General features: G+C 43.6%; 1 protein-coding gene across 11 annotated transcripts in view; it reads right to left on the bottom strand.

The window, feature by feature from the left end:
• Positions 1-15,464, bottom strand: part of TBC1D8 (TBC1 domain family member 8) — a 121,795-nt gene that overhangs the window by 45,635 nt on the left and 60,696 nt on the right. For 9 of the 11 annotated variants that reach the window (XR_012325575.1, XM_073791028.1, XM_073791027.1 and 6 more), the window contains 3 exons: positions 8,314-8,432; positions 3,861-4,089; positions 1,224-1,464 (listed from right to left, as the gene is read on the bottom strand). Coding sequence is in view for 10 of the 11 variants with exons in the window: in XM_073791028.1 (XP_073647129.1) it covers positions 1,224-1,464; positions 3,861-4,089; positions 8,314-8,432 (589 nt within the window). In the remaining variant the exon portion in view is untranslated. Of the gene's footprint in view, positions 1-1,223; positions 1,465-3,860; positions 4,090-8,313; positions 8,433-9,604; positions 9,657-15,464 lie in introns of those variants that run through there. The other 2 variants (XM_073791026.1, XM_019931212.3) reach the window with 2 other exon arrangements.

Below are 15,464 nucleotides of genomic sequence, written 5' to 3'. Positions count from 1 at the left end.
CACGAAGCCAGAAATCACAGTCAAGCTCAAACACCACAGTTTGAATTTTAGGTAATAAAATCGAACTGCTTTAAATTGGCAAATAATTCAAGCAACGACCTCATAAGTCCCCATGACCAGTATCAATGGGGGGCAAATAACAAAGAATGCTGGCTTACTATCAGTAAGGCACATTTCTTGTGACAAATTGGTACCAAAAATATATCCAGTGCTCCTGAAAAAGTCTTCTACAAAGTAATGTGATATGGAAAAAACAACATTTCTTAATGTGAACTAATAAAGCCCCATGCTGAATAGAATTCTATCATGAGGCTACCTGTATTGTATTTTCTGAAAGTTTGGGTTTGCTTGGCCACACTGCGCGGCTTGTGGGATCTTCGTTCCCCGACCAGGGATCAAACCCAGGGCCATGGCAGTGAAAGCGTGGAGTCCTAACCACTGGACCACCAGGGAATTTCCTGGAAGAATTTTTTTTTTTTTTAATGAAAATCAATTTTGAAATACTTTCTGGAAAAAAAGGGGAAATTGGATCCAGGAATCAAAGCCTACTGCATAAAGGAAATGAATAACCATCATTGCCAATTATTATCTCTCTGTCATGATTAACGACATAGGAAAATCTGGATTACGCCACGAGGGAAATTTCAAACTAATACAATGAGGTTAACAAAGCACATGTCCGGAACTTCCCTGGTGGTCCAGTGGGTAAGATTCCATGCTCCCAATGCAGGGGGCCTGGGTTCGATCCCTGGTTGGGGAACTAGATCCCACACGCATGCCACAACTAAGAGTTTGCACGCCTTAACTAAGAAGTCCGTATGCCTCAACTAAAGATCCTACATGCCACAACTAAGACCAGCGCAGCCAAAATAAATAAATATGTTTTAAAAATATACTTATAGGGCTTCCCTGGTGGCACAGTGGTTGAGAGTCCGCCTGCCGATGCAGGGGACACGGGTTCGTGCCCCGGTCCGGGAAGATCCCACATGCCGCGGAGCAGCTGGGCCCGTGAGCCATGGCCGCTGAGCCTGCGCGTCCGGAGCCTGTGCTCCGCAACGGGAGAGGCCACAACAGTGAGAGGCCCGCGTACCGCAAAAACAAAACAGAACAAAACAAAAATATACTTATAAAAACAAAGAAAACCAAAACACATGTCCATGAAGGTGGCACACGGGCTGTGGTCCCCTGTGAGGTTAGGGACACCTGTGTATGGAGGTTCCTACCTCTTGGTGATCTGGCTGGGCTCCTGCAGACCTGGGTCCAGGTCAAAGCCCTCATTATCCAGCAGCCTTCGGAGTGTCACGTCAGCCAGCTGCTCCATGATCTTGAACACCTCATCTAGGTTCAGAAACATGGAGAAGTCCCGCTCCTTATTCTGTGTGGTGATGCGGATGGTATCCGTCAGAAAGACGTTGGATGTCCTCTCCAACTTCTGGATGTCAACCCAAGGGACTACAAGTTTAACTAGAAAAGAAAAAAGGGCAAATACAGATTTTACCCTCAAATGTAACCCAAACTTGAATGCACCAGCAACAGTGCAAAGCTTTTCCCGCAGCTGAAATGCAAATAGCTTTCAAACCAGAGTAGGAAAGAGGAGACACAGGAACTGCTTCACAGCTGTTCGTTAGAACCCAACCCCCCATTCTAACAATCATCTTAAAGATTTAAGTAAAACTTCCCAAGTTGCGGGCTACCGCACACATACAAGGGACATCATTCTGCCATACCAAGTTAACAACGTGAAAACTTTCCCCCAAATAGTTAAACTTCAATATTTGCAAAATACGCAGATGTTTCTTGATCCACGTAAATTCTGGTTTCAGTAGCAGCATTCATGGCATAAGCTATGAAAAACAGAGGCCAAAAGAGGATCCATGATCTGGTTTAGAGGCACAGGCCTAACACTTAGATGATGTCAAGTGACAGCTGCTCAAATCTTCGAAAACAGAGCACAAGTAGTTTTTACTGAAGTACTATGGTACTAACTCACAGTTTATAAACTAGCATTCTGTTCTCAGAAGTGCTTCCAGGGCAGTGGTAATGAGGCTAGCGAGCTGATGCAGAGCAAATGGGGAGGGCCATACGTAACAAGTCAAAATGATAAATGTTATCAAATACTAGGAATCATTTCTTTTCTCCAAGTTTTATCAACTTAACAAAATCAGGTTTAGTGACGGTGACTGATAAATATCAGAAAATAACTCATTTTCCTTTTCAAGTGAAAATGGGAATGCTGAACTGCTTTTATTTCTATCATGCCTCTCCATTTATTTTGCGATAATGTTTTCAGTGCTTTAATCATTTAAAAGTCCACTTTTCTACATGAGGCATGAGAATAAGCTTCTTCAGCTACCTCTAGTTGCTTTTATATAGTTCTTTTCACACACACCGACACACTGCATCTATGCTATCAGCTTTCTCTCGTTAAGCATCTACTTTGTGAAGAGCCCTGCACTTCAGAAGCGCGTTCAAACAGGAATAACAGACATGTAAACAAAGAAGCAACCAGGGACCCGACAGGACCCAAAACAGATGCAAATAGAGGACAAATTACAAGGGGACCAGGGAAGGCTCCCTGGAGATGAAAAAACGTGAACTGAATTTTAAAGGATGAACGAGAGTTCCCAAATGGGCCTAAGAATAGGGAAGGCCAGGAGAGACAGGGTGTTCATTTTGAGAAGCATTTCAGAAAGCAGAAGAGCAAGGATGGCAAGGGTTAGGTAAGAGCACATCCCAAGGGTGAGGAAGGCTGTGCACACAGGGGGCACGTACTGGGGTGTCCGATTCCAGGCTGGTGGCATAGGGAAAGACAAGGCGTGACCACGGGCAGGATGCTGGCCACAGCAGAGTGCAAGAGGAGCCCCGCACACTGGTTCCACGTGAAATATAAACAAACGCAGGAAGAAAACAATATATACTTAAATATATAAATATAGATACAGCACATGCACCACCCTGCGTGGGCCCTTGAAACAATATTTGTTACGGGAACAAGTTTCAATGGTAATGACTTTGAATGTTCCAGTATACAATTGATCCTGTGGCTTCTCTTTTTCAGCCTGGAATCCCATTGCCCAGAACGATGACAGTGGGTGGAAAAATGATTGAGAAGTGAATCCCTGCCTGGATCTCAGGGGGTCCCACGTGAGGAACCCTCTTCTAGGAACAACTGCTAGTCTCCCAGGAGCAGTCGTGACCTTCAGGCCTGGGAATTCTCTAAATGGCCCCCCTGGATTCAGAAGCACAACCTGTCCCATTCCTTTAGAACTCCTGGGCCATCAGTTACAACACTGTTTTCAAAGCAATAGATAATATAATAGCAAAAACCGTTCCGTACGGTTTTTGCATGAAGGGAGCTACACAGAAAGGATCCTTAAGGCAGGACAAGAAATGAACTCCCGCAAAACCAAACCTCCTTAGATTGGGACTGACATGTACACACTCCAATATATAAAATGGATAACGAATAAGGACCTACTGTATAGCACAGGGAACTCTACTCAATACTCTGCAATGACCTCTATGGGAAAAGAATCTAAAAAGGAGGGGATATATGTATATGTATAACTGATTCACTTTGCTGTAGAGCAGAAACTAGCACAACATTGTAAATCAACTACACTCCAATAAAAATTTTAAAAAGAAAATCAAACCTGCTTCGTGGTCGTCGTGTATGTAATACACTATGATTGTCTGCAGAGGGCATCTGGAAATTAATCGTGTGTGACCTGTTATGTCTCAACCACTTAATTTAAATCTTTTGTCGTCTAACTAGTCACGTAACGAGTGGTCTCGGGACCAGCGCTGAGCATCCCAGGGGCCAGGTCCACCTGGGAGGGACCCAATCGCCCCTCACTTACGCTCCTTGCCCAGGAAGAAGGAATAGAAGCAGAGGTGGTTGATGCTGAGATAGAGCCAGCCTTGACGGGGCACCCTGCCCTTCCAGCAGCAGCACGAGTAATAGGTGACCAGCTTCTCGGCCTCCGGGAAGTTGAACCTGGCCTCGAACTTCACCAGGGCCTCTCGGAACTTCTCAGGCTCCTCCTCCTGTTCGGCCAGCCTGCTGCTCGTCTCCTCGGCGATCAGAGCCTGACGCACAGAGAGAAGGGTCCCCGGGTCAGGAGACGGGCAAGGACAACCGCGCATGCGCAGCCGGGGAGCCGGCCCCGCTCAGACAGACCCACAGGGTGGATGAGGACCCCGTGCACCCTCCAGAAACACGTCCCCGTGGGGAGAAAGCAAGCTGGGGGGGAACCCCAGCACCAGTCTCTCTCTTGGCCGCTCTCCAGCCATCAGCCTTTGGAAATCTCTGACTCCCAAGCTCCAGTTCTCAAACATGTTACTATTTTATAATCTCTCCCTGCTCCTGCCTCCAGAGACACGAGTCAGAGAGAGTCAAGTGACTGTCCCGGGTGTGTGAACTCAATGCATCAACCCTGAAGAACCACCCAAGCTGGAGTTTAAAAGTTGGTCTTTTTACAGAAATGAACCCATCTACGAAACAGAAACAGAATCATGGACGTAGAGAACAGACTGGGGGATGGCAAGGGGGAGGAGGGTGGGAGAGGGATGGAGTGGGAGTTTGGGGTTAGCAGATGAAAACCATTACATATAGGATGGATAAACAACAAGGTCCTACTGGAGAGCACAGGGAACTATATGTTCAATATCCGTGATACGCCATAATGGAAAAGAAGATTTTTTAAAAATGTACATATAACTGAATCATTTTGCCATACAGCAGAAATTAACACAACATTCTAAATGAACTATACTTCAATAAAAATAAGTATATAAATAAATAAGTATTGGTCTTTAAAAAAAAACAACTCACGAATGTCTTCCTCCTTGGGTTCAAAAATTGGGTGTAAAGCCAATAATGCCTGCCTGTGTGACACCTGATACATTCCACCACCACTATATCACCTCTAGTCTTCTAACGTAGAAAAGGGGCAGGAGGGCTGAGGTTTCTGAGGTTGTCAATACCTCCAGAGCACCTCGGTATACGGGGAGGCAAGATGGGAAAGAAGAATCTGAATCTACAATTGTTTTGTTGATGACAAACAATAGTGAGGATCCTCTCTAAATCTGGGGCGAGGGGGTGGACGTGCCTAGAATGTAAGCTGTGGCCTGATCCTAAGGGTGACAGCACACTGACAGCATCAGAATTCTGATTCCCGTTCCTGAGAGCTCACTGTACATTTTTCTTCCACCCAGAATTTCTTCTCTTCAAGAACTCCCCGGCCTCAGGCCTTACATATGCTACTCGATTTTAAAAATACACTGTAATTCTATCTTTTTATTTATTTTTATGAGCACCTTCCTTCCTTTCTATTCTTGTATGGGTGGTTTCACAAAAGGCTAATAAGATAAGGCCACTTTTGGGGGAACTGCTGCCCAACCTGCATTGCACAAGCGGTTTTAGAAAATATCCTGGGCATTACCATTAAAATAAAAATGTAATTTAAAATTACTTTAAAAGTCAATCTGAAATTTCAAGTATTTGCATTTCCCTCATTATGTTTTTCTTTCTTTTCCAAATTTTATTTAACAAGACATTATAAAATATACATGTTATAATTGAGAGGTATTTTTTAAAGCGTGTCTAATATATAATAAACACTCTGCACCTTGAAACGTGAAAGGGATTTTTTCTTTTTAATTTTTATCTCATTTTTTCACTGCACCACACAGCATGTGGGATCTGAGTTCCCCAACCATGGATCTAACTCACACCCCCTGCATTGGAAGCACGCAGTCTTAACCACTGGACCGCCAGGGAAGTCCCTGAAGGGGATTTTTTAAGAAGCCTCTACAGCAAACAGTCACGGCTCCAGACAAGGGCGGCCACACAGACTGCTGGCTTCCTTGTCTGCTGGGTCTGGTTACAGCACAGCTCAAAGCAGAGGGATTCCTTTCCTGGTGGTGCAGTGGTTGAGAGTCCGCCTGCCGATGCGGGGGACACGGGTTCGTGCCCCGGTCCAGGAGGATCCCACATGCCGCGGAGCGGCTGGGCCCGTGACCCATGGCCGCTGAGCCTGCGCGTCCGGAGCCTGTGCTCCGCAACGGGAGAGGCCACAACAGTGAGAGGCCCGCGTACCGCAAAACAAAGACAAAAACCCTCCATAGAGCAGTCGATGGTCAGGTTTTGAGTAAGAAAGCCCCAATCCCCAGATCCTTCAAATCTGCCCAGGGCAAAGGGAGAACCAACACCACATGGTGGCCCCAAAGGCTCGACCAGCCTCCGACCAGCCAGACCCCTCAATCCCCGGCCCCTGCTCCAGGCCAGCAGCCTCCCTGGGAAATAGAAGGCATGTTCACCATGAAGTGTTAAGGGATCAGAATACGCCACCCCATAATATGCCACTCTGGCATAAGAATTATTTTGAGCTAAAGACACTTGACAAACAGCAGATGCCAGAAAAGCTCTCTGCCCTCCCCCGCTATTTACCTAAAAACAGGACACAAATCCCCATTTCTAAAGGTGTCTCCCAGTCCTGTGCCAGAAAGAGGAGAGCAGCTCTTAGACTCTGAACCACCAGAGACAACTCTGGACTCTGACCAACTCCAGAGGCACCGGCAGGAACCTACAGGATGAACCCAACTGGAGCAGTCAGTCTCACTCCAGTACCCAGTGTCCGGCAGTTTGCTGCCCTAAAAGGCCGCACTCCTGTTCCTCTGACTCCTCACTTCTCTACAGATGCACTGTTCTTCGTTACGATGCTGCCCAAGCCCCAGGTCCTAAGCACCCCTTTGAGTTACTCATCACAGAGTTTCTCCTACCTGTCTGTGGGCCGCAGAGGCTGATAAACTGTTTTTCTCATTAATCTGTCTTCTGTCAGTTTAATTTCCAGGCCCCTGGCACAGAACCTAAGAGGGTAAAGGAAAAGTTTTCCCTCCCCTACAGAAGCTTTCTAAAAGCCACTGCAGCAGAAATGCATTTCCTCGTTCCCAACTAAGAGGAGAAACACCTAAATCAAAGAACCACCACAACCCATGTGAGACCAAGAAAAGGGGTCAACGTGAAAAATAACTGTGAACCGGGTATTTCTGTTGCTAAGCCCCAGTGCAGCCTGACCCAAGGAACCAAGTTGGACCAGGCTGTGGTGGTAACACATGAGATGGACGAGACCCGCCAGGGCTTGCGCCCACCTGCTAATCCCCACCAGACAACACTGTCATTCCACCTGGACTCAGAAGACTGGTCTTCTACCTGATCCCACAAGTATCCCCAATCCCCAAATGAAAAAGGTGCTCTTGTTTTGTCCTTTCAAATTTGAGAATTCACTCTAAGACCCTTTACTAAAAGCCAAAGCACATGAGGTGCTGGAAAGGCACACTTTTGGGAAGAAAAAACAACACTCTGGGATGAAAACTGTATTACAGGCTAATGTGTTAAAGTGTTTAGTAAGACAGTTAAATTTAGAATGAGAAACCGTCTCTCCCTGCCTGAGAGGGTTTTTTTTTTTTTGATAAAACATTTTATTTTATTTTATTTTTTTAACATCTTTATTGGGGTATAATTGCTTTACAATGGTGTGTTAGTTTCTGGGCAGTCTACCTGAAAAAGAATTCAGAATAATGATAGTAAGGATGATCCAAAATCTTGGAAACAGAATGGACAAAATGCAAGAAACATTTAACAAGGACCTAGAAGAAATAAAGATGAAACAAGCAACGATGAACAACACTGAGAGGGTTTTTAAAGCACCGGTTACCAATCATGCTTTTGCAGTGAGACCTGTTAACGTAAGACATAGCTCACAGCAGGTATGGAGAGAGACCTCCCCAAATAGTCCTCTCTTTTCTCAAAACTTATTTTGTTTTAATTCTTCACTTAACATATTTTAAGAATAAATATCCACTTTCAGAAGGAGGCAAGTGCTAGGTCCAACAAAATAAAAGACGGACAAGGTGTCACAGCTGCAAAAAAAAAAGTTGGGAGTAACTAGCTTCAGGGGTCAAATAACATTGTTGCTGTGCAAAAACACGAATCTTAGCATTTTTTTTTTCCCTGAGATAAAAAAGGACCTTCACTTCTGTAAAGGGTAACGAAACCTCAGGCCTGAGAATGAGGTTTTTGTTGGGTTTTTTTTTTTCGGGTGAATTTTGTCAGACCGACTCTGCAAAATTTGACTGATGACAAGTCAAACTCATTTTGCTTTAGGTATTAAGCCAAGCAGTTCAATTATCACGGAGAACACTGTTAAGGGAAAAGAAAATGATGAAAAATGCTGTAGCGTCTAGAAGGTTGTAAGGACGTGATAAGAAAGATGGGGAAACGGGGAGAGACATCACAGTCCAGGGACCTACCTTCACCTTCCCTTTGACAAAACTGGCAATGTCATCTTTATTATCAAAGACGGACAAGGTGTGGAGGAGATTTTGCTCCAGCCAGTCCCAGTGCTGGTTTATTTCCTCTAACGTGGCACCTGGGTTAGAACAGAAAAAGACACAGAGATTAAGAGACAAAAGCAATTCTTAGAATATGAACTCACTTTCCAAATACGAGTCCTGCATTTATGTTACTAAAACGTTCCGGCTTCTCACATCCCAGTTTGCTGGCTGACAAGGCAGGTACCCTCCACTGGGGCCCTGGTCCCAGTCACCGCAGCATTGGGGTTTGGGAACACCCATCCCTCTGCCACACGGATGGGCCAGCCAACCAGACGAGTCATCCCCGGGACCTCTCTGTGGGCGTCCTACCAGTCTCACTAACATGTGCAATTCTGACCACCTCCACTCAAGTGACAGAAACATCTATAATTATACAGCCATTCCAGGGGAAACAAGCCCCAGGGTGACCAATTCTGAACATTCTCACAGAATTTACCCTGTAAGAATGAGGGTCCCTCAAAAGGGACCTCAGCCCAAGTTCACAGAGAGAAGACCTCTTGAGATGGCTCTGCCAGTGGCCCAAGGGCATTGCCACTAGGACACTTCCAGGTTTATCAATCTGTACCTCATATCTTTTATTAAAAAATCCCTTAAAACAGATATAAAAAGAGGTTTTATTGTACATGTTAAAACAAAACCACAGAAACATTAAATCGTACCTAGTAAGTTAATTTCTTTCAAAGGCAACTAAAAACACAACCAACCTATTAGTGAAGCATTAAGCAACATTGTTACCAAAAAGCTTAGACATCTTAGTTGTCATTATTTCCTCCTAGACCTCCCCACTGGACGTGGGCACCTTGGCACGGGGACTGTGCCAGCTCCAAGTGGTGGGACAGAGGTTTGATCAAGTCCATGACTTGAAGCAAGCACGGTCCTGCACAAGAAGAGGCATGTGTACATTGGGTATGTCTAGTGTGGAAACAGGTGAACGCCTGGCTAGGAGGGCCGGGTTTCCCAAGTGGGAAGCCGAAGATACTCTAACCTCAAAGGGCTGGCAGACAAGCAACAGTGCAGAATAATCTAGCCAACGCGAGAGGCATAACGACCAACAGAGTCATGTACCACTTACGGAGAAGCCAGACATGCATTATGCTACCTCTGAGCTTTCTCTCTCTCTGTTACCCGCAGCATTGCTCTCCCCAGAGTGTGAACGTATGTGAGGACCTTATAAATACCCTCCACATAGAAATGCCAGAGAACTCACCTTGGACCTGTGGATTTGGGGTGAGTATGGAGAACATCCGTACTAGGACTATTGTTCTGATGGGCACTTTGGGAAGGAGTAAAAAGAAGAATCTAAGAGAACTCTCATTTTTCCTCATAAGGAAAAATGAGAGTTTAAACCAATGGTATTTATTTCCCTGTATTCTCCCATTTTTAGGCATGGCATTGCCAAAGCAATGTCCTTTGGTCATCACTAGAGCAGACTTCTCGTCCTTCTGATAAGGGCACTAATCCCATCAGGGTGGCCCCACCCTCATGACCTCATCTGAACCTAATCACCTCCCCAAGGTCCCACCTCCAAATACCACCACACTGGGGGTGAGGGCTTCAACATTTGAATTTGGGGAGTTGAGGGGGACACCATTCAGTCCACAACAACCAGTGACCCTACCCAGCTCTCCATGAGTCCTACCTCCCGTCTTGCTCTTTTGGGATCATAAACCCAAGACGCAACCCACTTGGGGTAAGTGGCCACGAACTCTATCTACTTCCCATCCACCTAGGAGGCCCCTGCAGGCTCAGGAAGCCCCTGGCCCTTCAGGCTCCCTACCCCTCTTATGGGAGGGAGAGATCATTTTGAAACAACAGCCTCACACCACAAGTTTCCAGGCTCCACAGCAGGGCTCTCTCGAAGTTTCCAAACAATGTCCCCCTGAACTGAGGACTCACACCGTCTGCTCCTCACATTCAGCACTGAGGTGGGCATCTAATTTACCTGCCTCTGGCTTAATTCTCCTTGCACGTTCAGTGTCCTCGGGTGGCAGCTACATAAGTGTCAGTCACCAGGACGCCCCCTAAATCTCGTTGGTCAGCAATGGTTTCTTTGCAGGGTGGGTGGAGGGACAGCACATCACACGATTCATCTCAGGAGAGAGTCTCTGGACCACTGAAGCCAATAAATTTGCACAGGCTCCTTGGGGTGGGCAGCTCTCTGCTCTTCTCTGGCACTTTAAGGTTTCCTCTCTCTAGATCTTTTTTTTTTTAATTTAACTTTTATTTTATATTGGAGTATAGTTGATTTACAATGTTGTGTTAGTTTCAGGTATACAGCAAAGGGATTCAGTTATACATATACATATATCCATTCTTTTTCAGATTCTTTTCTCATATAGGTTATACAGACTATTTAGTAGAGTTCCCTGTGCTGTACAGTAGGCCCTTGTTGATTATCTATTTTATATATAGTAGTGTGTATATGTTAATCCCAAACTCCTAATTTATCCCTCCCCCATCCATAGATCATTATCCTTTATTATGCATCATAATAAAACCAACTGGTCAGAATTTTTTTTAAAAAAAAAGGGCAAGGAATACATGGAAAAAAGAATATCTGTACTGGCCTTCAATCTTTTGCCATGTTTTCATATACTTCCTAATTTACCAAAAAAAAAAAAAAAAAGACTTGGAGGACTGGGGAGGAACAGAGAGGGGACAGGACTCACTCTGTGACCTTTCTGTCCCAGGCGTGGTCTCACTGATGTGAAATGAAGGCTGAGTGAGGAAGGGGGCCTCAGATACATCTCCAAGGTCACTTGTATCGAGTAAAAGGCAAACCAGGGTGTGAGCTCATTCTCTATGACCTTGAAGTGCCCTGGGGTCCTCCCATAGAAGCTGCATTTCAATTTTCAAGTAACACTTACATAATCCAGTCCAGTAGTTCAGTCCAGTAGTTCCTAGGGCTTGACACTAAAAAGCTACTTTGTGCTTGCCCGTAGAGCACGCACTCTCCCCGCCATCACATTTTCCTGAGGGTGTCTTCCTGGATGACATGAGACAGCTTTTCATTGATCCTGTTCCTAAGCTCATAGGGCCAACAGTTAGCTGTGAAACCACGTGTGTCTTCTCCACCTGCTAACTACAGACGCTGTGAATAAAATTCCAACCGAGCCCCACCACAGTATATCATGTGGAATTAAGACCTGAGGTCACGTCATCCAAAAACTTGACTTTTATCCTTTAAGAAATTCTTCTACCTCCTGGGGAGGAGCCTTAAAATAGGGGAAAACCATTCTAGAACAAAAGTAAGCTCACACCTTGAGAGAGAAGATCAACACACGTGTAAAATTGATCACTGAGCCGCAGTTAGGGGAGGTTGTAATGAAACCCGTCACCCTGTCCTGAATCTGACACGGCTGTGTGCCTCTCCCAGCAAAGACAATCACCGTGATGGAACTTTCCCACTCGACTGTCTTCTACTTCCTACGAAAGTTGCCAAATGGCAGGGAAATTTTCCGAACTATAATTTCCTCTGCAGGGAAGTCTTATGATGGGCTTCAAAAATACCGTGAATCAGGGCAAGCAGACTGCACACCAATGACTCAAAGGACTAGAAAGGAAAGTCACGTAACATATATGACACACTGAAGCTCTGAACCCACATGGCAGCCATGTTTCTCAGCTACATGAAGTAGCCCACCAGGAAACAGCTGTTTTTTAAAAAATGAAATATTTAGAAAATACATGCCTCTTTATAAGGGCAATGACTGACTCATGAAATATTTGTTAGAATTATGCACACACTCAAATATATTTCTGTCTGTGGGTCACGGTCAAAATGTTTGAAAGCCACATTACAGACATATAAGTGGTGAAAAATGTAAAGAGGAGAAAATAAGAAAGTGAGAATTTGTCATCCATTGAAGGGACAGAATGATAAAAAGGCTACACATTGCCTCAACACTACAGCAATATTCCCACTGCTTCTGCTGTGGGCGTTCCAAAGCCAAGATGGAGGAGAACTGTTATGGCCTGAGTTGGGTCCCCCCAAATTCGTATGATGAAGCCCTAACCCCCAACGTGACCATATTTGAAGATTAGGGCCTCTAAGGAAGTAACTAAGGTTAAATTAGGTCATGGGGCAGGGATCATTATAAGGACTGGTGTCCCTGTAAGAAGAGGAAGAAACACCAGGGATGCATCGTGTGAGGACCCAGCAAGAGGGCAGCCGTCTGCACACCAAGGAGAGAGGCCTCAGGAGAAACCAACCCTGCTGGCACCTTGATCTTAGACTTCCAGACTCCAGAACTGTGAGAAGATAAATTTCTGTTCTTTAAGCCATCTAGTCTGCTGTACTTTGTTAAGGCAGCCCTAGCAGGTTAATACAGCTTTCTAAAACCAAAATGTACAGGCTTACCGTGGATTGTAACAGAAGTCCAATTAGCAAAATTACATCGATACTTTGTTTCATTAAGGCCCCTAATTTTTGCTGAAAAAGACTTCTCTCTTTTCTAAGAAAATTCAAGTTCGGTGGATCTTACACATTACCCACACAAGAAGTCAAAAATCAAATCTGTAAATGGCAATGCAAGACTAAAATACAGTATTAGAAACATCAGTTATGACCACAAGACAAACCACACTGCTGGATTTATAAATAACCAACTTGATGGTCTAAGAAAGAACTGCCAGAGGTGCAGGCACAGGACACTTTCTGAAGCCAGGCATCTTGTTAGGTATGTTGTACACTTAACCTTGTTCATCTTCATGAAAAGCATCACAAGATAGGTATTGTTATTTCCACCTCCTAGGTGAGAAATCTAAAGTGCAGACAAGAGCCTACCGTGAGGCCTGTTCTTCTGGCTCTTTCTGTAACGCACGGTGGAGACTGGAGCCTGGGGAGTAGGGTGGGGCGGGGGGTAGCTCCCAACAGCTGAGTCACTTTGAAACTCACACACAGTATTTATTATCTTAGGTTTGCCCCAGAGGTATTTTCAGGAAATAAAACAAGCATCTCATTGTCTATACTTACAGCTTCTGCACGGAAAACAGTCATACGTAACTTGATCCCAGCTTCAGTTTTAAAAAGCAACTGTTTCTTTCTGCATAGTAAATATCCAATTGAATTAAGTATCTTCTCCAGATACCTAGATCCTACTTTACAATGACATGGGCATTGCATGTGCATCCTTCAGATCTGTTCCTTTGCAATAGTCAACGTTTCTCTACTGTCCAAACACTAAAAGGCTTCTGTCTAAATGCCTGGACTAAAAGCCACACAGACCACAAAAGGACTAATTAAAAGTTTAACAGTCAAGGCAGTGTCATTCCTAAATTCCACTCAACACTCGTCCGACACAGAGAAACACTGAGGCAAAGAATCTAGTAAAAATTACAAATGACAGGGGAAAGGGTTGGACCAAAGCTTTAATTTTCAGAAATCTCGCATTCTTCAAGTGGATACTCTAACATCTAATCTATATTGTCTGAAGCAGTATCTTTACAGGAACATGTAAAAGTTGAATATCAACATCACATCATGATGCTCTTTTTTTAAAACCTGTGTATACTTCTCACTATACAGCTTAAGAAAATAAGTTCTAAACCTTTCTTTTTACATAATTTATCCTTTTTTGCCTTCAAATTAGAATGAGTCCCTAAAATTATTTGCGGTAAGTGAAAAACAAACTCAACTTCCTTGACGCTGAAAGTAAAATAGATTTTTAATTTATAATTGAAATAGTCATTAAAATGTCCTTGTTCTAGTGCCATCAGAAACACTTCTCAGAAATAGAAGCAGGGATGGCAGCAGAGAGGTAGGAAAGTTTGACCTACGTAAACAAAACAAAAATCAATCAATAGAAACAGAATCAGATATGAAGCAGGTAAAAAGACAAAGACATACAACAGCTGTTACAAATATACTCCATGTGTTCAAAAAGTGGAGGAAAGCAAGAGGATGGTGAGGAACTAAATGGAGGACATTAAAAAAATTCCAAATCAAACTTTTAGGGATGAAAAACAGTGTCTGAAATCAAAAATGTACTGATACGATTAAAAGGAAATTGGACATTGCAGAGAAAAGGGCACTTGATAGCGACAAAAACTCTGAAATGAAAAACAGAAGAAACAGGATGAACAAAACAGAAAGGACAGAGCATCAGTGAACTGCGGGACAATAACAAGCAGCTTGAAATCTGTGTAACTGAGGTCCCAGGAAAAGCAGGGTAGGGGAACCAGAGAGCAGACAAAAAATGTTGTTTAAGTATATGTGCTACCAAAGTGAGAACAGAAAAATTTTTTTTGAAGAAATAATGGTTGAAATTGTTTTCAAGTTTGATGAACACTATAAACCCACAGATTCAAGATTCTCAACGAAGACCAAGTGGAAAAACCTTTAAAGAAAATTACAGAAAATCACACCACAAGCAAACTACTGAAAACCAGTGATAAAGAAGGAAAAAAAACACAATATTTACAGTGGAACAAAGATAAGAATGATAGTAGACTTCCTATCAGAAACGATGCAAGCCAGAAGACAGGGGACAACAGTTTTAAAGTACTGAAAGAAAATTAATTTACAAGTAATTGAAGAAAACATGAGTGGATTCCTGAGTAACTCAGGAATGAGAAAACCTTCCAACCATAACTCAAAATCACAAAGTATAAAAGAGAGGCATGCTAAATCCCACTACATGACAAACTGGGGAAAGATTTTGTAATTTCACACCTCAAATAAAGGGCTAAAATTCCTAATATACAGACAGCACCTAAAAATTGAGGAGAAAAAAGAAGCACCCAATAAAAAACTAGGCAAATGATGGGAATAAAGAGTTTCTGAAGATGGTCCTTAAACATGAAAGATGTTCAACTTCCTCAAAACAAAAGGAATGCAAATTAAAACTATGGAAATACACCATGTCTTACCTATCAGGTTGGCAAAAATCCAAAAATTTGACAATAGGTCTGATGACAAGTCTGGGAAAACAGGCATTTTCATCCATTGCTGATTGGAACTTTAAAAAATAATACAATGCCAATGGAGAGAAGGGAATTTAATAATATCTAATTAACACTTTGATGCAACAATCCCACTTCTAGGAATCTACCAGGTTATTCATTGG

The sequence above is a fragment of the Tursiops truncatus genome, chromosome 14 (assembly GCF_011762595.2).
Source record: "Tursiops truncatus isolate mTurTru1 chromosome 14, mTurTru1.mat.Y, whole genome shotgun sequence".
Lineage (NCBI taxonomy): Eukaryota > Metazoa > Chordata > Mammalia > Artiodactyla > Delphinidae > Tursiops > Tursiops truncatus.
The sequence above is the reverse complement of the archived record's forward strand: the minus strand, read 5'-3'. Positions and strand labels throughout refer to the sequence as shown.